The sequence below is a fragment of the Chinchilla lanigera genome, unplaced genomic scaffold, assembly GCF_000276665.1.
Source record: "Chinchilla lanigera isolate Chin_1 unplaced genomic scaffold, ChiLan1.0 scaffold00006, whole genome shotgun sequence".
In the NCBI taxonomy this organism is placed as follows: Eukaryota; Metazoa; Chordata; class Mammalia; order Rodentia; family Chinchillidae; genus Chinchilla; species Chinchilla lanigera.
In genome coordinates this window covers 40,831,977-40,859,445 of record NW_004955407.1, presented here as the reverse complement: position 1 = coordinate 40,859,445, position 27,469 = coordinate 40,831,977, and the positions used below count along the sequence as shown (strand labels likewise).

The 27,469-nt window shown below is 51.1% G+C and overlaps 1 protein-coding gene across 1 annotated transcript in view; it reads right to left on the bottom strand.

The window, feature by feature from the left end:
- Nucleotides 1-27,469, bottom strand: part of Bace2 (beta-site APP-cleaving enzyme 2) — a gene marked incomplete in the record, with an annotated part of 87,784 nt that overhangs the window by 20,427 nt on the left and 39,888 nt on the right. The window contains 6 exon segments of the mRNA XM_013505275.1: nucleotides 7,101-7,269; nucleotides 11,192-11,341; nucleotides 14,741-14,842; nucleotides 16,024-16,158; nucleotides 17,652-17,780; nucleotides 19,723-19,939. Coding sequence (XP_013360729.1) covers nucleotides 7,101-7,269; nucleotides 11,192-11,341; nucleotides 14,741-14,842; nucleotides 16,024-16,158; nucleotides 17,652-17,780; nucleotides 19,723-19,939 — 902 coding nt within the window.

Genomic DNA, 27,469 nt, shown 5'->3' with positions numbered 1-27,469 from the left:
TATTTGTTTTCCTGAGAAACTATTTTGTAGATAACAATGTGTAAAACAATAACCATTGATAATTTCCTACCATTTTGTCTGTAATTTGCTAAGTCCCCCCTTAATAGGATAATATGTTATCCTTCTTTTACTCTTTAAAATAAAAAAAAAAGAGAAAGAATTCAAAGGCAAAAACAGCTAAGACAATATTAATGAAGAGTAAGGACAAGTGTCAGTCCTTGGCCAGACACTGTCTTACAACTCCTGATATTAAAACCATATGGTACAGAGGACAGGCAGAGAATGACGGCAGCCCCAGAGGGACAGAACAAGATGCTCAAAAATAGTCCAGGTATGTATGGGGGCTGGTATATGACAACGATGCTGTTTGTTATGCTTGAGGATCTACAACGTTCCCTGAAATCTGCAGGTGTTCACAGGTGGGGCTTGGGAAGGTGACTAAACCGTGAGCCAAAGTAAACTTCTCTTCCTTTAATTTGTGGGTGTCAGGTATTTTGTCCCAGAAACAAGAAAGTGACTAATACGTGACTGAGACTCAGTGAGTACCCTGCAATTCATGTTCAACTTGAATCTGAGACTTCCGATTCAGTTCGAGTGTCCAGGAAACGTGAGGCTTAAGGAACATGTTAAACGGTAAATACTCAAATACACCGGCATACTATGTAATCTACAACAAACCAACAAACAAACCCAAACCCAGAACCAACTCAACACAAAACTGACCTCTGAAAGAACGAAACAGCTACGGAAACATTTGGGACCACTGGCAACACGTGAATGTGGCCTTGGGATTATTAGGTAAACACGGGCAGTTTAAGAAGATGTGATAATGGCATTGTGATTAGGCAGAAGGATGTCCTATTGTTGAGATCCATAAGGAAACTCCAGGAGATCTGCAACTTATTTCTAAATGGTTCAGCAAAAACTACATATACATGCATAACGGTAAATGGGAAAATGTTAAAATTATTAAACCTACATAGTAGGGATATAAGGACATCATTGTATTAATTTTAGTCTTTTCTATGTATTAACAATTGCATAAAAAATTATTAGAAAAACCAGAGAAGAAAACGTCTTATATTCAGTAAATGGTGCTGACAAAATTGAATGTCCTTACAAAAATGAAATACCAAGCTTACACTTCAGAAGAAACATGAGAACAAAGCAAGCAGTATCTTTAGAAAAAAATTATGGCTATTTTTTTCTTAGATTAAGGAAGAATTTCTTTCCTTACTTTTTGCTAGTCCCTGCATTGCTGGGGTTGGAACCCAGAGTCTCACACATTCTAGAGAAGTGCTCTACCACAGAGCCACATACCCACCCCAAGCGTTCCTTAAATAAAGCACAGAGTATAGGCCAGCAGGAAAAAATTATAAATACAGTTTCATTAAACTTAAAAGAGTGAAGACCCCAAAACAGGTAGAAAGTCAGAGAGATTCGAAACTAAAACCCAAAAAACTCCTATATATGAAGTATTTAGAAACGCAGAGAAATGTGTACTAGATAGTAAAAGAAAAACCACAGGTATCCTGTAACCACATCAACAGTCTTATAATCCTGAATGTGATCCACCAAAAAGGACAAGGTTTCACACACATTAACTGGCAAAACACAAAAGAAACCCAATGCACAAATGCTTCTTGGGAGCACTGTATAATCCACTGTGTAATCCTGATGTTCTGATGACTTCAAAGACAAATTGAGCGCAGTCAGCAACAGTGCAGACCGCAGCAGACTCACTCTCAGAAACTCCATTTCTGGAAGACCTCGCTCATGCGCACAAAGATGTCTGAGGTAGTACTGTTTATAACAGCAAATATCAGAAACAACCTGAGTGTCAGTCAGCACGGGGCTGGTAAACCACCTCCGAACGTGCATACCGAGATGCTGTGGTCCACATGCACCCGATCAGCACGGAAACTACACAACGATGCTCAGCCATGACGTCCAGTTGAGGAACGGTATTCCCAGTGTAAGGGCACACTCGGAGAACAGCAGACTTGTGGGCCTATTATAGCAAAGTTAGAAATCAGTCCATAGCCTACGACTATGCTCCTGCTGCCCGCCACGTAGCGAGCTGCAGTCAGCCAGCCTTGACTGTCCACTTCTCTCCAGTAATACGCCGGGCCAACCTGACTGTGTCCATCTTGCGTTTTCCTTAGTTAGAAAACTGTATTTTGTTTCCAACTTGTTTCAAGGACTTCATGTCCAGGACAGACTGGCCCAGCCAAGGACTCTACTTGCCCTGCCCCTCCTTCCCAGAACGTTAAACAATTCCTTTTAAGTAAACCTGCCTGACAATGTATGACATAATTCTTGTAGTCCACGTAACCAATTATGTAATAACCTGCAGTCAGCTTTGTACTTCCCACTCGCAAACCATATTTAAACTGAACTCAAACCTGACTTGGGGCTGGTGATTTGAACCTCGGTTCCACAGCCTGCTAGCATAATAACAGCTGCCTTCTAACTCCTTGGTGCAAAGAGTCTTCCACTGGGATTGATATCGGTTTTTCTGCTACACCAGCACCACAGCACTTACAGAAATTTAACGTGAGAAGGAACAACAACCACTGCAAGGCGGTCAAGGAACGCACCTGCCCTTGCTGTATGTGATTCCATGGCAGGCAGCTCTCAGCCCGGGGCCAGGCACCTGTTCCCTGGAAGTGAGCCTGTGTCACCCCCTCCACTGGTGCTGCTGCCGTGACAGATGCCTGGGGCAGAAGGGAAGGCAGTCCCTGCCGGGAGCAGGTTATGGAAAGGTGGTGGCTTCTGCCTTGGAAGGCTGCTCTCTGTCTCTCTGGTCACTTGCTCTGGGTGGGCAGAGGCCCTCCAGGCGGCCGTGGGGATGATGTGCACACGGGAGGAATGGCCTTGGCACAGGGCCTGCGGGCGTCAGGTGAGGGACCCTGAGGCAGGACCGGCCAGCACAGCCCGTCTCTTTCCCCACCCTTGGAAGCTGCTTGAGAAACTGTGATAAAGAGCCGCTAAGAGCTGGGGGTGGTGCCGCCCACTGGGATCTCAGCACTCAGGAGGCTGAGGCAGGAGGATCCTAAGTTCAAGCCTGGATCGGGCAACTTAGTGATTTAGTGAGACTATGTCTCAAAAATGAAAAATTTTAATAAAAGGCTGGTGATGTGGCCCAGTGTGAAGGCTCTGGGTTCAACCTCCAGTATGGAAAGAAGAAAAAGAGTTGCTCAGTTTGGGGGAAGTTGTTACGTAGCAGCAACAGATAACTGAGAGAAGTACCCATACCAATGTAGTGTAGTTATAATCACATGTAATTATGAGGAAAATATGTACCACTTTCAGGATAAAGAGTACTCCGGGGACAAGCTGGCTGCAGAGCATTTCCTAAGCTTTTTCTTGTATTTTTATAACAAACTTTTGAAGAAAATATATCCAAATGTTAACATTTGGGGGATCTGAATTTCGGTTTTTGGACAGGGTCTTGCTATGCAGTCCAGGCTGGTCGCAAGCTCATGGTGATCTTCCTGCCTCTGCTGCCCAAGCACAGGGATTACGGGTGTGCACCACCACACCCCGCTAGATTTGAAAATATTTGCAAAAATGTGTTTGTGTCCTGAAAGTGTGCTGACTTTCCTCCTCTTTACTCCCTGAGTAGCGGAGGAGAAGCACCAGCTTTGCAGTGATTATTACATGCAACCTGCAGGTGGTTAAGGTAGATGGGGAGGTGCACACGTTACATGCGATACGGTGTCCGTGCAATTTTGTTGCCACGAGGTGCCTTGGAACCAATTCCCCATGGAAACTGAGGGACATGCATGCTTCCTCATAGTTTATAACGCCTTATTACTTAAAACATTTCAGAGTTAAACATAAAGTCTTACAGAAAGGCCGGGCATGCACTCCATTTATTACAGTGCTACGAGCCCCGGCTGGCTGTGTTAATTGCAGCCCTGGGGAAAGTCATTGCTTTAATGGCCACATAATTTGTGCTGACGAGGACACGGGTAGCAGGGTCTATTCCCACAGCTGGCCAAGTCGAGTGTTTAAGCACCAAGACCTTCAGTGCATCTGAAGCAAATCGATGAGAAGACGCCATGTATAAGAGGACCTGACCATTCGGGGTGAAACGTGGGAGGGGAGGTTCCCCAGCTAGGGACACCCAGGAGTAAACTATTCCCCGCGGCAGCTCGCCTGGACAAGGCTTGGTCATTACACCCTCTGCAGGGTGAAGTGGATGCGTAATGGCCGTTGCCATAGCAGCCCTGACTTTAGTGATAACTAACAAGAAAGCAGGAATTATGGGCAAAACTGTCGTAGATTCCTTACATTTTAAAGAGGTAAAACACCCACTGTCAGGAACTCCAGGGACACTTCAGGTCGCCCGGTCCCACTCGCTGCTGCAGAGAGGGCCCCACGCATGGCCGCCTTGCAGCGGGGAGGGCTTTGCACTGAGCAACTGCTCCACGGGCAGAGCTGCCAGGTCTGTTCACCCACAAATAAGCCCGAGCTGCTGTTTAGGAAGCTCCATCGCCATCTCCCATGTATGCACAAGGGCCTCAGGGGTCCTGTGTAGAACACAAATCGGCTGTACAGTGGGGATGCAATGTTTTTCCTTTTACCACTGCTCTAGGGCTGCGGGTGTAGCTCCGTGGTAGAGTGCTTGCCTAGCATGCACAAGGCCCTGAGTTCAGTCCCCAGTACCACTAAAAAACCCAAAACAAAACATCACTCGCTTCTGGTCTCCAGGTTGTTACTGAACTTTCAGGAACGCTAGTGTGTTGACACAAAAATGTGCAGTGTCACTTACCTATTTATATGTTCAAAGACCATGATTCGGGTGTGAAAACACAGGTGAAATCTCAGCCAGGCACAGTGGAATATGCCTGGAACCCTAGCACTCCCGAAGGCTGAGGCAGGAGGATCTCAAGTTGGAGCTCAGCATGGGGAATTAAGCAATGTAGTAAGGTCCTGCCTCGAAAAAGAAAAGGACAGCAGACACAGTCCCACTGGGTTCAGTCCCCAGTACAAGAATTCTCAGCTGGCCAGGCAGCACCCTCCCTGTCTCACCATTCTCTCTAATGTTTAAGGCTTTTTTGTCCATCAAGTTTGCAGTTCCTTTCTCTCAGCTGCATGGAGGTCTCAAATCTCGCTCTCAGCCCGAATCTCCTTCTATTCTACCTCCTTGTGGTCGGCTGTTTCTAAACCCAGCCGGTTCACTCTCCTCTCCCTTAGCCTCTCCCAGCAGAGCTTTAGGGTTTCATTCTGTTCCTGACCCCTGACCCCTGACCCCGTCCAATGGATCAAAATGTTTTCTTTTTTCTTTTAAAGATACACAGTTTCAAAACACGATGACAGGAAATTCACAATGGTGGTTGTATTGCATATTGTTATCATCAAAGTAGTTGTTCAGATTACCAGATACAAGTATGCAAAATTGGTCAAAAAAATTAAGAAAGGAAAAAAATTAAGCATTAACTGTTCCTTTCAATAAACCAATAGAAATTAGTAGTACAATTATCTTAGCTACCTTGTGTGTGTGTGTGTGTATACGCACCCATATATATATATATATTTCCCCCTTCCTTCTTTCTTTCTTTTCTCCTTTCCCTCATCCCAGTTGTTCTTTCTTTTTGAGAAGTTTCTTTCCCTTTCACAGTATCTACTGTACTTTTTGAATTTTGTTTACTCTTTTCAGTTTCTTACACTAGGGAGACAATACGATGCTTACACTGATTTATTTCACTTATGAGTATGGTCTCTCAAAATGTTCTGAAGCCCTATTGTGAAGTGCCCCAGCTGTCCTGGCCTCCTCCCGGATGCAGGCTCTACATTCACCGGCTCCAGCAGCTCCACCCCACGTCATTTTGCCCCTCTTGCCTTTCATGGGCCGGCAGGGACCGCCAGTCCTAAGTCTAATCCTCCCCGTAAGCCAGACCACGTGGACGCAGCACTGCTCTCTCTGATGGCAGTGTGGCCTGGGGCTCAGCCCCATTTCCTTGTGATCACCTGCCTGGTCACATGCTGGACCACGACATGCCCTCACCCCACGCTAGCCTTTCAAAGGCATTCTACCAGAAAAATGGCTCCAGGGTCTCAGTATTTTAGGATTTTAAGAAAGAACAATGATAAGTATTTGCAATGGGGCATCAAGAATACAATGAATATTGCAATTAAAATTACAGTAAGACGCACTGCCAAGAATCTCCCTCAAAATCCTTCCCCTCACTTTGAACACACTTGTCCCACGGTCCTGGCCACCTTCTGAAGCAGCTCTGGAGTCCACTTTCCTAAGTGTCTTATGACCAAAACTACAGTGACTGCTGCTGCCCAGTGCCACCCAACAGAAAGGCAGCTCATAAAATCATGACGCCGTGTCCTCCTCCACCTTCATTCACCGGATCAGGTACCACGTGACTTCCGGCTCCTCCCCACAGTCAGAATGACCACAAAAGGGAAACATTTTGAATTCATTTATGACATCAAGGCAGCCATGACAGCGCAGCTGAAGACCCTCAGGAAAGAGGACTTCAGAGCTGCTGCAGGAAGTGGCCAGGACGATGGGATGAGTATTTTGGAGCAAGAGGGATTCATAGCAACGTGTCTTTGACTGTAATAAATTTTTCTTATTTAAACACATAGTTTTGGTAACACCTTGTGCTTTTTATTTCATAGTGAGACTGCTTCAAGGGGAAAATATATGCAGCTTGTCAATGAATTTTCTTCTTTGTTTGGCTTTAACTGTCAAAAAACTAATTCATGGGCTAAGGTTGAGCTCAGTGGGAGAGCACGTGCTTATTAGCACATATGAGGCCCTGGGTTCGCTGCCAGCACCCAAAACACAAAACTGTATTTCAAAAGCAAGGCCATTGAGCACGTTTCCAGCTGGTGTGGGCTGGGGCTTGCAGCTTCCGGTTCAGCACTTGGGCATTTGCAGTGCAGCCGCCACTGGGCTGAAGGTTTCCCAGGGACGCTGTCATCAAACCCTCTCAGCAAGCCCGGGACCCATTTCACTGACAGGATGTGATCACAGGCACACATCAAACAATCACATGGCGCTGACGTGCCACCCAGGACATGTCCCGCCAGGACACCTGCACTGCCCTCCCGCCCGTCACGGGAACGCTTACCTGCACAGGGGCTTGCTGCAAAGCCCACCCTCCGGCGAGCTCGGTCAAAGACCACGTAGAAGCCCTCCATCACCGTGGCCCCGATCACCAGCGCGTTGGTTGACGGGGAGATGCCGAAGCGGTAGCACTCGTAGTTCAGGCCGGCGCCCACCATGGGCTGGATGTAAAGCTGCTCATGCAGAGAGGAGGAAGCACAAGGAAAAGTGCGCGTCAGGCCGTGCCAGGGAGCTGCGGAGGCTGCACCATGCTCAGGGCCCCAGGGTGCACGGGAACCTCGGAAAAACACGACGACAGCCCGTGGTCTCAGGAGATGAGAAAGAGAAGAGCATGGCGACAAGCTTCTGGGGGACGTGTGAACGTGAAACGTGAGACTGCCACGCCACTGAAGGGACAGGGATGCGAGGAGAGACACTTCCTGGGAGGCACACAGGCACTCCTGCATCCTTCCGCCATGGTCAGTATGTGACCGACACCCGAGGGAGGAACCTCATGCACTTCTGCGCACAGGCAGGTGAGCCAGGACCACACGGACCACACAGAGGTGGAGGGTGGCTCCCGAATGTCACACACACACCCTTAAATGCCACCATTCCATAAGAAATCCCACCACTTAACAAACAGGAGGTGTGACTGAAAAATAAGGCGTGTGTTTAATTTTTTACAGTAATAAAACACATTGCCAGGAGTCTCCCTCAACATCCTCCCCTTTGCTTCCAACACTTATCCCACCATCTTGGCCCCTTTCTGCAGCAGCTCTGGAGTCCTCTTTCCTGAGTGTCTTCCGCTGCGCTGTCCTGGCTGCCTCAGTGTCCTGAGCGTTTCCCTTTCATGGTTGCTTTGACTTGGGGTAGGAGCCGGAAGTCACACAGAGCCAGAGCCGGTGACTGAGGTGGATGCGGACACAGCCGCCTTCCTGTTGGTGGGGACTGGGCAGCAGCACTCACTATATCTCTGATCACATGTCATAAAGACCCTCAGGAAGGATTCCGAGGGGAAGTCACAGCAACGTGACTTTCACTACAATCACCTTTTAAACATCAGCATATATTTTGATCACCGCTTGTACAGGGCAACGGACATGGATGCCAACACCATGCAAACCCGATTTCCCTCTTGTAGCGGGTCCCGTGTGCCGCGGCAGACGACAGCCAGAACTCCCAGCCACACATCTCCTAACGTGCTAGGAAGCGTCAGTCTTGTTGGGGCTCAGAATAAACTGCCTTAAACCAAAATAGCACGAACAGAAAAACCCGTGACATTCAGACGGGACGTGAGTACACTGTAAAAGGTCTTTTTATTTATTTTTTGAAAAGAGAAAAATCCAACTTCCCCAGTGTGCCAGGTGCTGTTTTTTGTTGTCATTTTTCTTCCTGTCTCAGCACACATGGATTTAACTCACGCGTTTTGGGGAAATACCGCTGGGAACGGAGCACAAAGGCCTGATGCTGACCTGTCTTCCGCACTGGCACTTGTTTGCCCACTGAAGGCTCCGTGGAGGGGACTGGACCTCAGATCCCGGGGACGGGAAGCCCCACCACCACCCAGGGTCAGGATGGGGCTGCGGGGTGAGGTCACCCTTGGGGGAGCGCAGCGTGGCCCTGGGACCTCATTTCCCTTTGGTTATCTCCACCCTCCCCACCAGGGCAATGGGTCGCAAATCCGACATGATGTGGGTGAGAAACCAGGAAAACAGGCCCATAAAAATCAAAACCGGACAGTGCAAAGCCATCCTCGAAAATATCTCCCACTTCCTCACTACGAGTCACACTGAATTGTGCAATGTGAAACATCCTCGGACCTCCTTCGTTACACCCCGTTGCCCAGTGCCTGGCCCCAAACTGGGGGAGGACCCAGCACACGCCTGCAACTCTGAAATTCCTGAGGCTGAAGCATGTTGACCTTCATCCTCCAGCCGGGGGACACGGTGCACAAACCACGTGGAGGAAACCACATCCGAGCTCCGCTCTTCATCTGGCTGAAATGTCCTCACGAGGAGCACGGTGCTTCAAAGAGGCTGTGAGTTTACCTAACATTGCTGCAAGCACCTAGGGACGCTGCCTTCACCCAGGAAGGTCTCTCAGCAAACATCAGTATTATTTTTCTGATAGCGAAAGACGCAGACACTGGGAGGGCTCAGGGATTTACTCAGTTACAGGGAGCCAAGGATGCAATGGAGAACGTAACTTCTTTTCCTCTCTGCCTTCCCTTCCTCTCCTTTTTGCCCCATTTCCTTTCCCTCCCTGCCCCCCCTTTTTTTTATTTAGTGGCACTGAGAACTGAACCCAGGGCTTTCGCTGTGAGCTACACCCTGGCCCTTTTTGTTCTGAGACAGGGTCTCGCTAAGTCATCCAGGAGAGACTCAAACTTGTGATCCCCCTGCCTCAGCCTCCCAGAGCGCTAGGATCATACCAGGCCCAGCAGGGAGCTGTATTTCTCTCAGAACTTTCTGCTCTCTCCCCCACGCACTGTCCACATGGACACAAAGCGTGGGGAACAGGCAGGGTTCCACCGCCATCCTCCTCTGACACGGCTCCTTTCTGCGTCTCCTTCAGCTCCATGCCTTTGCCCCCAGTCCATCAAATCATCATCGAGACACCGCTGTGTTCGCCCAACAAGTAGCTGCCCTGCTCCTCCCTTGACCGACTGCTGGCCGGGTCAGCACAGGCCAGAGGAGCCTGGAAGTCCACAGGCCCACCCTCACCCGCTGGGAATTCAGTCAGTGGAAAAAGAAATGCAAGATGATTTTTAAAAACACAAAAGCAGAATTCAAAACATGCCGTAGAGAAATGACCCCGCACCAGACGAGTGGCCTGGAAAATATGCATGATGCATTCCAAGGGCCAGCGGACAGTGGGTCATTCTGCTCAGCAGGCGTTCAACAGAAGCGAGGGCTGTCTGAGCTGGCCGAGAGGAATCTGGAGCACAGGAGGAGCGGGGCAGCGCTTCAGGCTGGGGCTGCGAGCTCGGGGAGGGAGGCCGAGACAGGCGGAGCAGCCACGGCTCCCCAGGGCCAGGACCGGGACTCTGCAAGAGGAGCCCGCGGTGGGGAAGCCACAGCAGCCGGGCAGGAGCCCGGGATTCAGTGGAGTGAGCATCAGCGGGGCGTGGGGGTTAACCCGAAAGTCACGTGGACCAGGGTGGGTGGGAGCCCGGGACCCGGGGGCGGTGGGCATGGAGACGGTGTGAGGGGGCGCAGGCCAGGGCGCCAGGGCCGAGAGCACAGGCGGTGTGCAGAGGGCGGCATGGCGTCGCGGCCGACCCGTCACACACTGAGGGGAAAGTAGGGGTCCGTGGGGAATGGAATTCTGGGGAGAAGCAGCAAAGTCTTCATCCCTGACAGCCAGCTTTAAAAAATCAAAGGCGTAGAGGCACGGACACTGGGAAGTGGGAAGAAAACGTTCAAATGAGAAGGACAACAAGGGAGCGGGAAAGGAAAGGAAGGGACAAGAGAAAAGCACAGAAGGAAAAACGCAAACAAAGCTTTGTCAATAGCGAGGGGCAGAGGGGTTAACGGGGGTGGGGCTGGGAACGGAAAAACAGGAGGAGCAAGATGTCTCACGTGCAGGTGCAAAGTCCCACGAGGAGCGTGAGCATGATGTATAACTAAAATGCACCAATAATAAAAGAACACGAGGCAATGTCTCACTATGTATTCCAGGCCGGCCCTGAACTCACTCTGTAGCCCTGGCTGGCTCTGAACTTGTAGTGATTCTCCTGCTTCAGCCTCCTAGGTACTGAAATTGCAGGTGCGTGCCGCCACTCCCAGCAGTTTTATTCTTTTTTGGTACAAGGAAAAAGTAGAAAACGGTGCTGTGGCAGATGTTACAAAAGCACCCTCAGCTCTTGCCCTTCCCGGGGGCCACGCCACTCAGATGTGGCCCCAGCCAGGAATCTGGGCCTGTCTCGGGCTCCAAGAACTGCGAGCTGGCCTGGCTGTGGATTCAGGAACAGCCTTGGACGTGGTCTTGTTGCTGTGGCAACAGACACCTGGGAGAGCTGTGATACCCATGATGTGCCTGTTGGGCATGAAGGCTTTGACTTTTGCACATTACATGTTAAAACATGAGAGAAGCCAGGAGCCGAGTCCATACCTGAGGCAGGATGGTTATGCGGAAAGACCGGCTGGAGTTCTCCTCTCGAAGGTAGATGGAAATCTTCGGGAAGTAGCCCCAGGGCGTCTCCGAATTCGTCCAGCAGGCCAGCTGGGCACCCGTCCAGAAGCCATCAGAGAATTCTGGAATCTGGACAAGACCCATCCAATGAGATGCGGCCACCAGCCTGGCGCGTCAATAGGCAACACCGCCATTCACTAGATGCCCGCGGGGATGACCACTGCCTCGTGTGGATAGAGCAGTGGGACAGCAGTCCCCGGAAGACTGACGCGGTGACAAAATAATTATAGCAACTGCTCAGACACAGGCAGCAAGGGCAGCACCGGGCAGCCTGATAAATGCTCGGCAGCAGTGGTTCCTGCTGGCCTGGGAAAGCCCGGCCATGGAGGGGCAGCACCCCTTTGCTGCACAGAGGAGGAAACCAGGCACAGAGAGGTGCTGGAACTCGCCCCAGGTCACACAGCCATCAGCAACGGCCTCTTACATTGTAAGGCAAATCGTAAATGTGGCAGAGGCAGAAGGTAGCCAAGGAAGTGGCTGGGAAATAAAGGAGGGTCCACTTTGGAGTAGATTTTGGGGACTGGACGCCCTTCTAAGTTAAACGCTAGCCCAGGCCCAAGAGGCCCAGGTCTGAACACAGTGGGACGAGGTAACCGGGTAGCTCAGCTCATACACAGTAGGTCTCACACATGCGCACAGCGGTCTTCTGCAACCCTTGGCGACCCCAACCTTAATCACCATATCACTGGTTATGCAAATTTGAGCCCTGTGGGCTGTGGACACCATGACAGCTCCTCTAAGGGCCCCACAAGGTCAAACACTCCACTGCCCGATGGAGGGGCTGAGTCAGGCTGCCCACGGCAGGAGTCACACCTCCGACCAGACCCTCAGTCCCGCCCCAAACCCGAAGGCTTGAGACCCTCAGCACCGAGCTCCTTGGTGTTTCGAGCTCCTCCCACTGGCCTGCTCCGCCCTGTGGAGCGGATCCTGTCTCTCCTCTTTCACATATGTCACTGACCTGCTGCCCTGGTGTCCTGCTCAGTTCCATTTAGGACATCCGGATCCTGGGGAAGACCCATCCCAGGAACGCGGCCCTGAGGTCCTCTCGGGCCCCACCTGCCTCCAGATCCCAGGGCTCAGCCCGCTCCTGGCTCTTCTGGACCTGGAGCACCTCATGCCAGGTCACCCTCGGCCCCTCTCTTGCTGAGGCTCAGTCTTGTGGCAATTCACAATGACACTTCCTGGGTGACAAGCATCTTTCCTGCATGAGGACAAAGTCCTCTCAGCCCGAGATGCTTGCCTGTCCCCACGCGGGCCCGCCATGCAAGTGATACCCAAGAAACGTATGGGGAGAGAGGAGTAGCACCCGGGCACCGAACGGCAGGGGCCAACGAGGCAGGATGTCCACTGTGCCTCAGGGCAGCGACGCCGCGGGAACCTGACTGCACCTCCTGAGTGCAGTCCGCAGGGCCTGGCTGGTGTCCAGGAAGGGAGGACAGCACCTCCTCCAGCCCCAGCCGTCCCGGGACAGCAGGACTGCGGTAGAAGAGGGCTGCCACCCAGGGTGCTTTCCAGGAAGAAGATGGGCCTAGAGTCTAGTGCGAGAGATGGAAGCCCTGGGAGGTACGGTAGGCAGAGGGCACCCCCAGGGTCCCCACAGGAAGCTGCCCATGGCAGAAGGCTGGGAGGGACGTGGCGAGTGGGTCAGCAGTCACGTGCCCACCCTCCATGCCTGGGAACTGTGCGTGAGCGCCCTGTGGTGACTGGGCTGTCCCCGGGAACAAGTGTGCAGCTCGCCTGGGCTCTGGTCCCCTGCCCCAATTGAGGATCCCCCACAAGCACCAGCAGCGAGTTGGTGGGTCCGACACGGGCGGTACCGAGAGGCAAGCCCTGAGGTACAGGGTGGCCACAGGCACTTGGGGGGTGGAGGGCCCAGGGCAAGAGTCACAAGTGACAGGACAAGATGTGCCAGGAGGGGGTGCCGGAGGAAGCAGGCTGTCACCTACGGCGTGGTGCCCAGCGGGACAGAGAGGGCCCTGTCTCCCACTCACACCCCTGAGCCGTCAGTTTCTAAGGCTGGTGCTCACGTATTTTTGCTTTTTAAGGAAACGAAGTTGATCTGAAATGCGTGTCACAGGGAAGGGCCTTCCCCAGACCAGCTGACAGGGAGGAAGGGCCACCTTGCTGGACATGGTGGCAGCCTGTGACCACGGGGTCTTTACTACGTGGCCATGCGCTGGACAGGGTAATGGGATCTGCCAGTCAAGGGCAGACTGCACGTGTGGTGTGGGTCCCCGGAGGTCGGAAAGGAGTCTGGCAGGTCCCATCCCCAGGGCCGCCACAGTCACTGCAGTAGTGGCGCAGCGCTTGACTCCTGAGCGTGTGATGCTGGGGCAAATGCACCCACCTTAGTGCCAGGTGTACAAGCAGAGCAGCCGCAGTTACATACAGCCTGTAACACTGCAGCATGCTAACAGATGACTACTGATTTATGTGCTTACGACACTACACTTCTCGTGGGTATTTTAGAGTGTGCTCCTTCTACTTACTAAAAACAAAAAATTCACTGTAAAACCGTTTGTGCGCAGCAGATGTACATCTTGCGCTGCCTGCGTCCCTTGGGCGGGGTTTGTAGAAGTGCTCACAAAGATGTGAGCCTAATGACAAAACTGTCCAGCAAGGCACTTCTCAGATCACACTCACATGATTGTCGTTACGTGGTGGATTATTTTTACCTCAGATGAAATACACCACATCGTTATGGCTTGTATCTAGTGTCTCCCCAGAGCCTCAAACCGGAGCTTTGGGGAGTGTCTGGGTTACGGTGTGTGATACTGGATGAGTCCACTGGTTAGTTTAGCATTGTTCTGGGTGTGGATGATGGATTTCTGAAGAGGGACGCCTCACCCTGGGTGTGGGCAGCATCAACCAAAGGGTTTGCAGCCTGGATGGAATAAAAAGGGGAAGAAAGAAGATCTGCCTTCTCCTGACTGCTATGCTATGAACTGTTTCTCCTCTGCCATGTGCCACCCTGCCTTGGAGCCAGCCGACTACAGACTGAAACCTCCACAAACTCCGAGCTAAATAAACCTTTCCTCCTCTAACTTGAGGAGACCAGGTACTTTGTCTCAGGAAAGAGAAAGTAACTACGACATACATGGACTGGGCCAGGTCTCCTGGGGTTAAAATGAGGGCGTTGTAAGCCAGGCATGGTAGCACACACCTACAATCCCAGCACTCTGGAAGGTTGTGGCAAAAGGACCCCGACTTTGAGCTCAGCATGGACAACTTACTGACTGAGTGAGACAGTCTCATAAAAAAGACTGGGGATATAGCTCAGTGCAAATGACCCAGGTTTAATCATCCCATATTGCAAAGACAAAAAAAGGGCATTATTTGCCAGTGAATGTCACAAGTCAAGACTGGGAATCATTTAAGTAGTATTTTATAGAAGCCCACCCTTGGGCGTCTTGAAAGCACAAAGCGATAGTTCAGAGACGCAAAGCACGTGAGCAGCTGGAGACTCACCAGGGAAGTGCGGGCCACGGCGTCCACCACGGCGTCGAACACCTTCTGGGGCAGGCGCAGCAGCGTGGTGCCGCTGTCCACGATGGCCTTGTCTGCGTTGTACTGCAGCCGGGAGGGGAGAGGGCACTGAGTGACAGCCACATTCCACCCGCCTGTGCCGTGCACTGTCACGTGCACACTCAGGCAGCCGCACGAGCTCGCTGGGGACGAGAGTTCACCTCGCATTCTCAGAACGAGGGCAGCAGGGAAACTGAGGCCCACTGGGGGGAAGCGACGTGATTACAGCGGACAGCCATCCCTGGGCAGAGACGGGCTGATTTGCAGCAGCCTGCATTCCCTCATCAAGGACCTGGCCCCTGTCCCTGCTGCAGAGGGAGCACCCCCCCATTTGCCTTCAGACGTTGGAATGACCCAGTATGAGCCACTTCAACAAACTGTACAAATGCCACTCGCTAATTTCTTCCCAGTGGAGGAAGAGGAGGACAATCTTTCCCTAGCTACTTATAATCGGGGGTGGGGGTGGGGTGGGAGGGGGATTTACTAACAGACAGACACACGCACAGACACAAGATCACTTCCACAGTGCGGCTCCTCTTGTCTCCAAGGCCCATGTGGGTAAAGGTTGGGTCTGCAGCCCTTGGTGCTACTGGGAGGACAGGGGACCATTAACCACCCTAAAAACGGCACACACAACAGGGGCTCCCTCCAGCCGCCGTCATCATAACGTCCTAATGCACCACAAAGAAGCCACGACCAAGCATAGCTCTGTGAACACGGCTGCCCCCAAATGGGGCTTCACAGCTGGGAGCATGGGCACTGCCCGGACACACGCACATGTAGACCTCAACTTTCTCAGGTCAAAGTTACGGATGCAGGAGGCCAGAGGGCTAGCTTTTGCTGGAGGATAAGCTAATGACATTTTACAAATTTGGCTTCTTTTTGTCTCCTTTGTCCCCTCATACTGATAAAAATCTGCTTATTTTACTCTTTTCTACAGAGTTTAGGGACCATCAGGCCAACGGGGCTGGTGAAAGGGATAGTAGTTGGACACAGTCCTCCTTGCTGACCTCTGGACATTAATTTTGCTCTATTAAAGTCCAGCAGCGGGACAAGGCCACTTTAGGGAGGGGGACGTGCTGACTTCTGCACCCTGCTTCCTTTCCTGGAGGGGGACGCCTACCCTGTCTTGCAATGGTATGCACCTTAGCCTTTAGGCATGGGGTCCAGCTACGGTACCGGAGTACCCAGGTCCACTCAGGTGTGACACAGACACAGGTACGCACCTCTCTGCAGTCCAGGTTCAGACTCTGGCCTCCAATTTCCAGTTTCAGAATTTCTATCTGGTAATACCATTCTTCCTTAATGGGGGTATACCAGATGTCTCCTTTATACAAAGTTGGTTCAATCCCGCCCAGGACCTGGGAAAAAACAGAATGACAGCTATAGGACAAGGACATACAGGTAATCAACCGTTTCCCCATGGAAGCATGCACCTGCAGGGTGAAAGGTCACCAACGTCACTACTTTCTCCACCACTGTGACGTTCTCAAACACATACAGGTGCTGGGAAATTAAACAGGGACCGTTCAGCAGACACGCCTTTACAGACCACACAACGCCGTGTCCCAGTCTTGCCAAGATGCTCTGTGCTTTCCTTCCTCTGACAACAGCAATACACCTTCAGCTGTATGCACTGAGACTGCCCCTGAATCAATGCGACAGAAGAGCTACGCACACTGCCACAGTGATTTAGTACCTCCAGAGCCAGACAAGAGGAAAGGGGACACAAGGGATCTCTGAACCAAAACATCACCCCCAAAACCGTATCGTGTCACCTCATACACCTTACGCAGCTCTGCTTCCTCAGAGGGGATAGCGAAGGGTTTGGAGCAGGTGGACTGGGGGCAGTTGACAGTGACCGAGGAACTGGTGTGGACTGCAGGGGCTGCTACACTCTCCCTGGGAGGGGGCCTTCTTGCGCATTCTTTCTGCCTCCCACTTTACATGTCTCTATGCAGGGTCCCCAAATAGAAACTCAGGTGACAGCACACCCATAGGGCTGATGGCCTTGAATCTGTTTGGGAGAAAATACCTCTCTGTGTGGTGTGTGCACACACTGAGACAGAGGAAACCGGAAGGGAGGGAGAAGAGGAGAAGGACGGGAGAGAGACGAAGGCTGTGCAAGGGTCTCTGTCTTCCCCTGCTACGGCAAGTGGAAGCACCAAAACCACGCCCAGGATTTGGAAGCAGATTTATTTACGCTGCGTTGGTGGTACAGTGGTGAGCGTAGCTGCCTTCCAGATTTATTTACATCAATAGGCACTGATTGGGATCACTCCCAGAATATCAGGCCCTGATCTCTGGCAGTCTAGGGCTTATATGGGATATGCAGACAGGAAGTACAGAGGCAGAATGGCTTGTCAGTTGGGGATTGGTTCATACACTGTGCATCACAGTGACCAGCTGTTTTTAAGTGACAGGAGCAACCAGATCTGGAACAGGTACTGTTACCTGCGCAATTATGAAACTGAAGTATACTGACTGGGGGGGTTGCACTTTCTGCTACACCTTCATGTGACATCACAAGCATGGCCCCGAAGGCCACAAGTGCCTTTTCCAAGTCCCCACTATTCTTGGCTCACCCCTCTGGGACCCACTGTTCACTTTCCCAGGACAGTAAAGGAATTTGGGGGAGAAATGGGAATCATTCTAGATGGCAGGACAAATGGGAAAGATGAAAAGAAGACCCAATTGCACCCATTTTAAAAAGGTTCTGTAACAGGGATTATCAAGATTTTACAGTACCTATACATGCCTATGTGTCTGAGATTTCTGAGCAGGTTTTTAGGAAAACAGAACAACCCCCATCAAGTTGTGATTTTTCGTCCCTGTAAGACTAAAAGATACCCACAAGACTACCTCCGTTGGTACCCGATCTGGCTACTGGCAATCCGGCCCCACACATCTGCATGGAGAAGACGTTGGGGATCTTGGCCTGTGTCACCAGGGAATCAAAGAACGTCTCCAGGGAGCTTGAGGGCTGCAGGAGGGGAAAAAGACAGACAAGAGCTTCCTGACTCAGCATAGACAAGGGTGCCACAGTGTGGGGTCCTGGAGCAGAACTCCGCACACTCTCCAAATGTACCTGATATCAGGACGTTTTATACTTGGATCATGGTGGGGGGGTCTCTCTGAGGACTGGGTGGGCCTGGTGGAGACCCAGTCAGAGCTGCCTTCTCAGGAGGGGGCAGAACGGGCGGCAGAAATGCTGCCAGGCACTGAGGCCTGGCTTCCTCTCCCTGATTACTGTCTCCCGATCTGTAAAATGGGATAATCACTGCCTGCCAGGCCATGCTGGGCTACAAGTGGGTTGGTCTGCATAATGTGCCTCCCACATGGTCGAGGATCTATGATGCCTCCAATCATTCTGCAGCAGCGCTGGGCCTTGGGATGCCCAAGGGATTACAAATGGCACAGCAGCTGAGGCATGGCCTGAGAAGGCCAATCCTGCAGGTGGACAGGTGCCGCAGGTCTGCAATGGGGGAAGCCACAGGGTGGCTGTGACATGCAGCCACGATGGACGTGCTGGGGATGAGCGGGGGGTCAGCACACGCTGTGAGCCCCGCTGAGGCTCGGCCCTGTTTCAGATGCCCAACCACCCCACACAACCCACTCCCCATAAATCAGTCTCTGCCTCCTCCACCCTGGGAGTCTAAAACCACTTGATAAAAAACTCTTGGAACTACACAGAAGAAAAGATGAAAGGTCATGTGGAGAACACCTCAAAGGAATTTGCTGCCATGGCAGTTGGACACATTATTAATTACACATTATTAATTATAAATAATTTAGGTTTACTCTGACCTCATCAAGAGAATTAGCGTAAGATCAATCCTGCTCACATCTTTCATTTTCAAACAGTCACATAATCAGGAGATATTCTGCTCAAGGTCATGGATTTAGGAATGTAAATTTCTACCAGTCTGTAGATCTATACAGTCAGCTCTGCAGAACTGAAGACACAGGGGCTCCCACGCCTGCGCTGGCTCTGCACCTGGGCCTCTGTGCTCTGCCTTGCGCAGGGCAGGGTGTGCCTCTCTCTTGGGGTCCCCAGTGTCCACCGTGGGGAGACCGTGGCCTTGCTAGGAGGGGGAGGCACAAGTGCTGAGTGTATGTTCTCACCTTAGTGCCCTATGGGACTGGGTAATTATTATCCTTTCTTCCTGGGAAGCCAAGCTGGGGGTTCCCCACCTGCTCCCCACATTGCATCAGCTGCTCATGAACTTAAGCTGAGCACATGCTCCATAGGTTAGGCCTTGGACGTTCCTTTCCACACCATCGCGGGCCAGCAGGGCCCATGGCTCTGCAGCTATGCTTCCTCCTCCCTCGCTGAGCTCTGGTGCAAAGCCTGGGGCTGACCCGAGCAGCCAGGGCACAGTGCCGGGGCCAGCAGAGGTAACCCCGGTGTCACTTCTGCCATGCCTGGCCACGCTGCCTGGTGCAGCTCCTTCTGCACACTCAGGGCCCCAGGGCAGAGATCGGGAGAACATCGCATTCTGTGTCACCCCTTTTTATGAAGGCTCAGATGCTCCCAAGGGATCTCCCATTTCTCCCTGGCTCCCGCTCACGGTGGGGCCAACCAATCCCACTTCCAGTCCCTGTGTCTCCCCCAAGGTCTCGCAGGTTGAGGTGAGAAGACTCCTAAGGAAACTCCTTCACCGATGTGATTCACATTCTGCTAACATTTTTTTTAAAAGCTACTACGGAACTAAAAATAAACAAAACCAAAATAAAAACAGTCCACGCTATTATTAGTATCTCTTCTAGGAAGGCTCAAGGAATTGTGCTGCGTGCCCGAAATGTTATGTCTATTTACAGGGCTTTCCTCGGCGACCGTCTCCAAGGACCGGTCCCTCCACGGGCAGCTTGGGAACCCCACCCCGTCGCGGGATTTACTTCAGTCCCTGGATCCGACACCTTACCCTGGCCAGCGTGGCGTACGCAAGCCCGAGGATCCCATTCCACTTAATCCCAGGCAGAAAGAAATTCTCCGACTCAAAGATAGTGGCGACATTCACAAGAAAGGAACTGTTGAAGGCTTTGGGGATGGTGACCACGTCCTCGCCCACGAAGCCCGTCCAGCTGCCTTGAGTGTACTTCACGGTGACGTCGAAGCCCTTGGACCGGTACGTGCTGGATCTGCAGCAGGAGAAGAGCAGCCCATCACTCTCCGTCCCCGAGTCCAGGGTCTCTGACCCTCCCAGGACAGAGGTCACCACAGCAAGGACAGCTGTCCTAACACAGGCCGGCGAGGTCAACTGTGAGGGACTCTGAGGGTCGAGGGTGACAATCACTGTGGGCCACAGCAAAGTTCCCCGGACATGATCACTAATACTCACAGACACTGTGGTGACACTGTGACACTCACGTGCCTCTGAGGACTGGTACTAACAACCAGTGCTTGAGTTTAATTAGCCCATGCTCCTGTCACGCCTTGAAGCATGAGCCTGGAAGGACACACCCAGCTCTGACTACTTTCCTGCCCCACCCCGGGCCTGGCTTTGCAGTGACTCCAGCTGCTGCTCTGTGACCCAGGACAGGCCAGGAGGAGGCGCCGTCAGCCTGCCACAGTAGTGACTGGGGTGCAGATTCAGACATACGACCCTTACGACGAAGAAGCACCATGCGCAGCCCCAAAGCCAGGGCCTGCTCTGCAGAGCCAGCGCTGACTGTCGCTGACGTCACAGAACTCCTCGGGCTTGTCACAGTGCTTGAGAGCTGACGATAATCCTCACCCGCATATGGACAGTGAAGCTCAGACTCTGCACACACGCCACTTCAAGGGCAGAATAACAGGAACAAGGGCAGGTGTCTTAGTTACTTTTCTCTTGTTGCTGAGACAAAATACCTGACACTCAAAATTAAGGAAGGAAAGGTTTATTTAGCTCACAGCTTGTGGAGGTTTCAGTCCATAATCAGCTGGCTCCAAGGCAGGGCGGCATGGCACAGGGGCAACCGTTCAAGGTGGCAGAAGACAGCCAAAGCAGTAAGAGCAAAAGGGGAGGAACAAGACTCTTTTCCTCCCTTATATCGTAAGCGGCTACTTGCTCCGAGGTGGGTCTAGCGCTCACACAATCTCCAGGCCCTCCTCTTGCAAGGTTCAGGATGTTTATAAAGTGAGGACCGGGGTCCCCTGCTGAGTCAATTAATTAAGCTTCTAAACTTCTCGATTTTCAAGTTGACAAAGTGTATCCACCATTACAGAGGGCAAGGGGCAGGTGGCGCCCTCTGCAGGTGCACCCGAGTGTGCGCAGGCGATGGTTGTGTGCAAACACAACTTTCGGCACGGTGGGGCAGAGCCTCCAGGCCGCCAGACAGGGCAGGGAAGAGCAAGGGACCAGCAGCCTCTTGTATGAGGCCTGCATGATGACAAAAAGCTGTGTGGCTCTCTGGAATAGCCCATCCTGGAGAGAGGTGGGCAGTGTCAAGGCCCTGGGGTTTCCAAGGCCACTGTTAGACCCAGGTGAGTTTGAAAACTAAGGCAGATATCTGGACATTCATCCAGAGTCCCCCTAAGGAAGCAACCAGATTCCTAGGATAAGCGTCAAAGCACCAAGTACACACTTGCAAAAGGTTCCAGCTTGCCAGAGTTTCACTTCACTGTTTTGATAGCTAGTGCCACACACGGATGAGCTAGCGCCTCTCCCACAGGAATGTAAGCACTAGCGCCCTCTCACTAGGGGCCAGAGAGGAAGTCAGAATGATCCGGCCTCTTCTTTGTGTGTTATTTTCAGTACATCTCATAAGCCTTACACATACCAACCGTGTTTGACTCAGTAAATGCACTTCGGAGCATGTGATCCCGAGGACAGTGCAGGAGGAAGACAGAGGCTCTTGTACAAAGACAGTCACTGTGTTTTATCAGTAACAGCAAGCAGTGGAGACAACCCACAGGCCCAGGAAAACCGAAGCAACAATTCGGCAAATTATGAGCCATCCGAACGACAGGTTACTATCTAGCAATGAAAAATGGTGTCTATGAAGATGTTTTACATAACGGAGGAGAAAACGAAGTTAGAAGAAAAATGTACACATGTGACAGAACCTACTTGAAAATTACTCATCCCGGTCAAGCGTCAGTGCCGGATGCCTCTGGGAGGGGGGGCTTTTTATTTCTGTGGCTAAATTCTTTCACATTCTCTGCATGTAAAATTCTTACAACCAGGAAAAAAACATTATTTCGAGCGTGTCTGGTAAACAAGTCTTAGAGAAATTTAATTTATTCTAACACGATAATGAGGTATAGATGATGAAGAATGCTGAATTTTAATATCGGCTTATTATTTCCGCTCGCTCTGCCGGGGCCTTAAACGGAAAGACATTAAATGAATGTGCTGAGGGCACACATCTCCTGAGAATGAGCAGCGCAGACGGAGGGGTGGAAGCAAAGCTGAGCTCTGGCAGACCCACCAGCCCTGCCCAAGTGGGCTGCCCGGCGCATCTTTTCCACGTGGGTGTTTGGTGGTGGGTGTGTCTGTGTTTGACACATTTGAGTGTCAGTGCAAATTCAGATGTATCTGGCACGCAGATGGAATGCACATTTATGTTGGGTATCAAGAAAATACCGAATTATCCAGGCTGTCTTGACACTCCAGGGTCACTCCCGAAGTTCAGAAACACACTGCTGCTAACACCGAGAAGTGTTGGGAGGGTATGATTTCACGGAGGGGTCACACCGTTTTTTATGAAGAGCCCCTCCCCCCAAATTCTAGGCTCTGCACACTGCGAGCTCTCCGTTACAAATGCTGGGCTCTGCAGCTCTAATGCAGAAGCAGCCGTAGGTGATATAGAAGGGAACGTGTGCGGCTGTGTTCCAAGTAAAACTTTATTTGCAGAGACCGGCCGCAGGTGAGGTTTGGCCCATGGCAGGTGCTGTGGTTAGGATCAAGAATGTCCCCCAAAGGTCTCACAGGCTGAAATTTTGGACGGTGACAGGATCACAGAGGGCATGTTACTGACTTGCTGATAGGAGGTGGTGTCTGCTTGGAAGAGGTGGGTCACTGGGGGAGCGGCCTGGAAGGGTCTATCTCCTTGCTTGGCTCTTCCTGCTCTCTCTGTTTCTCTCTCTGCTTCTGTCCACCATGATGTGATCCTCTCTCCTCCGCCAGACCCTTCCTGCCTCAAAGCCCTCTGACTATGGAGTGTGTCTTAGTTACTTTTCTCTTGTTGCTGAAACAAAATCCCTGACACCCAGAATTAAGGAAGGAAAGGTTTATTCAGCTCACAGTTTGTGGAGGTTTCAGTCCATACTCGGCTGGCTCCAAGGGAGGGTGGCATGGCACAGGGGCAACCGTTCAAGGTGGCAGAAGACAGCCAAAGCAGTAAGAGCAAAAGGGGAGGAACAAGATTCTTTTCCTCCCTTATATCGTAAGCAGGCTACTTGCTCCGAGGTGGGTCTAGCACTCACACCATCTCCAGGCCCTCCTCTTGCAAGGTTCAGGATGTTTACAAAGTGAGGACCCTGGCCCCCTGCTGAGTCACTTAGCTAAACTTCTAAACTTCTCAAGTTGACACAGTGAACAGCATCCTAGAGCACAAGGGCATGTCCTCTATACTTCAGGATGTAGTACTGCTGAGTTACTTCCTTAAGCTTCTAGACTTCTCAAGTTGACACAATGTATCAGCCATTACAGAGTAAAACTGTAGGCCAAAAGAGACCTCTCCTTGAAGTTGTAGGTGTCTGGTATTTTGTCCCAGAGACAGAAGGTAACTAAGACAGCTAGTATGCCACTCCTTGGTCTAGTACATTAGTTATCTTCCTCGAACTATCTCACCTGCTATGGGTTCCTTTTGAGCAAATGTTTTACTTCCTCCAGCCTATAGCAAAGTCCTTAGAATGAGAAACTGAACCAGCCTGGGTGCTGAGCAAGCATGTCCTCTCCAGGGTTTGCCCAGGTTGCCCGCCCTTTACAGGGAGCATTCTGGGTGTGTCAGAGCCATTCGCAGAGAGGAGAGGTAGGGGAATTACAGCGTCTGGGTTCAAGTACAAGCTCAACTGTTCTTCTGCTATATAACTGGGACCAAGCTATTTAAATCCCCAGTGCCTCAGTTTCCTCAACTGAAACACCAGGATGAAATATTACTATACTTCTTGTTAATTATGCAGCTTAAAGGAGTTAATACAGTAAAGCACCGAGACACAGCTTTGGAGCACAACAGGTATGCAACAAAAACAGGTGCTATTATTATAATTATATATTAATATTAATTATATATTAATTAATACTATATTATATAATTAATCATATAATTATATAATTATATTAATAATTATATAATTGATGTTATATTACATAATTAATTATATATTAATATAATTATAATTATCTAATCATCACTTGCTATCTTTGTCTAATCTGTGAGGTTAGAGATTAGAAAACTCAACTCTTCCCCTAGAAAATGCTCCAACAGAGTAGCTTTCACTGAGTGCCATCCCTTCTAACATCTGACAGCTCCCGTGAGAAGGGGCACCCATCCCCCTGTGAGGGCAGCTTTGCTAAGGAGGCTGCTGGGGGCTTTCAAGCCCTTGGGCATTGGGCTCCTGAAAGGTCAGGTTCCTCTGCCATCTGGATCAGCGCTGTCTCCGAACGGAATCTGCCATGGTGACAGCAACGTTCCACACTGGTGCTGTCCAATATGGCGCAGTCCTTGAACACTTGAAAACGTGAGGACGGTGTGACCCCGGAACTGGGCTTTTATTTCATTTAATTTTAATCAATTTAAATTTAAATAGCCACAGCGCTCAGTGGCCACCCTTGCAGAAACACCATCGCAGATGATGTGAGACAAAAGTGGTCCCGAGCGCACGCGCTCTGGGTTGCATTTACTAATCCTTAAAGAGTGCAACCCCAGAGAGCACTTCCAAGCTGCTCTGCAGGTTACAGCACAGTTTCCAGTTCCTCAAATTTAAGAAAAGGCCCAACTTCATTTTCTAACAGCCTATGTCTTGGAGCTGCAGTGCTTTGGTCCTCAGCTTCTCGGCGCATTAATGAAGGGTAGGGAGAGATCCCGGTGGGCTTCTCATCCGGGTGCTCAGGAAGAGCGATCAGTCAAAAGCCAGGAACAAGTCTGTTCACAGCAAGGAGAGCACTTCCAAAAAATCTGGAAGACGCTGCCCTGATCAGCGAGTCCGTGGAAGGCAAGATTAAAAAGCAAAACCAATTGAGGGGGAGAACAGAGACACAGGATATCTTATTATTGTTATTATTGTTATTCTTCTTCTTATTATTAGAAACTCTCCATTGTTTTTAGAAAGCACAAGAACAGAAGGTAGAAGGGGGAATTCTCACTTCTGGTTCTCCTGAGCCAGCCCACCCAGGGAGGCTGGGTCTCCAGGCTCTGCCTCAGAGTCCCTTGGGGCTCCTCTGCACTCCCAAGCATCTGAAACCCACCTGCAGGCTTGGTGGCCTGGCTCAGTGACCAGCTATCCTTCTGGCTCCTCCAGGACTCTGAGAATCACCAGAACATGGCAATGGGATCTCTGAGGCAGAGAGGCAGCTCAGGGAGCCCGATATACCAGCCTCGTGGTACATCAAGACTTAGCAAAGGCTCTGAAAAGCCAGACCCTCCTGGACATAGTTCTACTTCTAGGCATCAGCTGCCAAAATACTGTAAATGGGTTCCCTGTTACCTTCTCTGTGGGCTTCACCCCAGATGGAGTACAGGAGCGAGGAGCTGTTGCTGGAAATTCACGTTTAATTTCCCAAATGGATCAGGAGAAGGTCCAGGTTGCACACACTGGACCGAGTGCTTACCAGGCCAACTGGCTGGACATTATTTTATTGGCTGAAAAGAACTGCATTTTAAAAATACACGACCTTTCTGTTCCTCCTGCGATACAGCATCTCAATGGCACATTTGCCACCATGGAGAGAGCTCGGGTAGAGATGAGCTGGAGGAGTGAGTCAGTGGCCCGACACCTCCTTCCACTAATCAAAGAGAGCTTGTCAAAGAGCCCCAGGCCAAACTTCCAATTACTGTAGGATGTTTCAGGAAGCACCAAACCCAAATATCCCAAGCCTGGGGACTTGAATCAGAGCTGACAAGCCAGCCAGAAGCCTTATTATATAACGAAGGGAGATCAGAGGCTGAAGCAAATGCTGACACATCACAGGACAGGGAGCCATGTCCCAGGAAAGACACCCTTGTCAAAAACTGAGAGCATTCTCTTGGCTTCCATAAAATATAATAGTAGAAAACAGGCGCAGGTGAAAGTCGGTGAAAGGCATCAGGTGAACTAGGGCTGCATAATTCCCATGGGGAGAAAATATTTGCATCTTTACAATGGTGGATCAGAACAGTACAACTCAGGAACATGATGGCTCCCGTCTGACTGGGCTAAGAAGAAGGGTTATGGCCTTGCTGAACAGCAGGCTCTTGGGAGAGAAGGCAGCGGCAGGGTCAGGGGCCCGGATGTGGGCGCTGATTCGCAGGCCGGAAGTAAATCCCTGCAGTACTTGCTCAGGAAGCAGCAAGGAGGAAGGGGAGGCCGGCTGACCTGGAGACAAGTCCAGGGTCTTCCCCAGTCATGTGTGGTTTCTGTTATGTCTCTTTATTTATTCACAAGCAGGGATCGGATACTTCAGTGGTCCGAAAGCCAGCGGGGTGATTTAACTCTGTTCTGAGATTAGCAGGGAGAAGTCTCGGCCATCCAGGGAACCATGGAGGCCCCAGGAGTGTCCCTTCATTCTGACGCAGATGCGTCAGACAAGCCCAACCTCTCAGCATGGAAAAAGGGGGCCACCTGCCACCAGAGCCCACACCTGGCTATAGGCACAACATCCACCTGCTTGAGCGAGGCCAGGTCAGCAGGGCAGTCAGACAGGCGCGTCCTCCTGAGCCCAGGGGGAACCACACCTCCTCCAAACAGTCGGCCACAGTCGGAGGGTCCCAAGGAAGAGGCCAAGGTGATTAAGTGCTGAACACACATTAAGTGACAGGTGCAGTCTTGGTGACGGTGACTGTGATACACCCCTGGATGCTTCAACACCTGCACAGCATGGTGCCTGAGTGGAGGGGGGAACTTTGAGCTCTATGAAACCAGCAGTAGTCAGCTGCCGAAGAATAGCCCTTGACCTCCAGCAGCTGGAAGAAGCCATTAGGGTTAAAGCTGCACACTCAGCTCTGAAGGCATCTGTCCATCTCACCCCAACGCGGTCTTTCCTGCTTCCTTCTACTGTATCATCTGTGAAAGGCTATACGACACAAAAGGACAAATGACTCCTGGTACCATGAGGGGCAGGTGCAAACACAGCAACTTAGTAAGAGCCTGTCGCAAAAACACAAAAAGAGGTTGGACAAAGCTCACTGTCAAGGGTTCAATCCCCAGTACAGGGGGTACAGCTGTGTGACTAGAGACTGCACGCACCCTGAAACAGTAACTAGTTGCACATAAGGATAGGTATTTTCCCCTGGTCATTAAAAGCCACAATAATAAAAGCCATAGGCTCCAGGACAAGAGCAGCTGCCCATCCCTCTGGGCATCCACAGGGGTAGAAATCTCCTATGAGCTCAGGACACACCTTCCCTTCCCATATGCATTAAGTGATCTCTACACAGATTTCACAGGCATTGGAGATTAACTAGTGAGCTAACTGGGAGTGGCCTATACTTCTAAAACAATTTTTTTTTAATGAGGATTCTTCACCATTTCAGAAAACTGCATCAGCA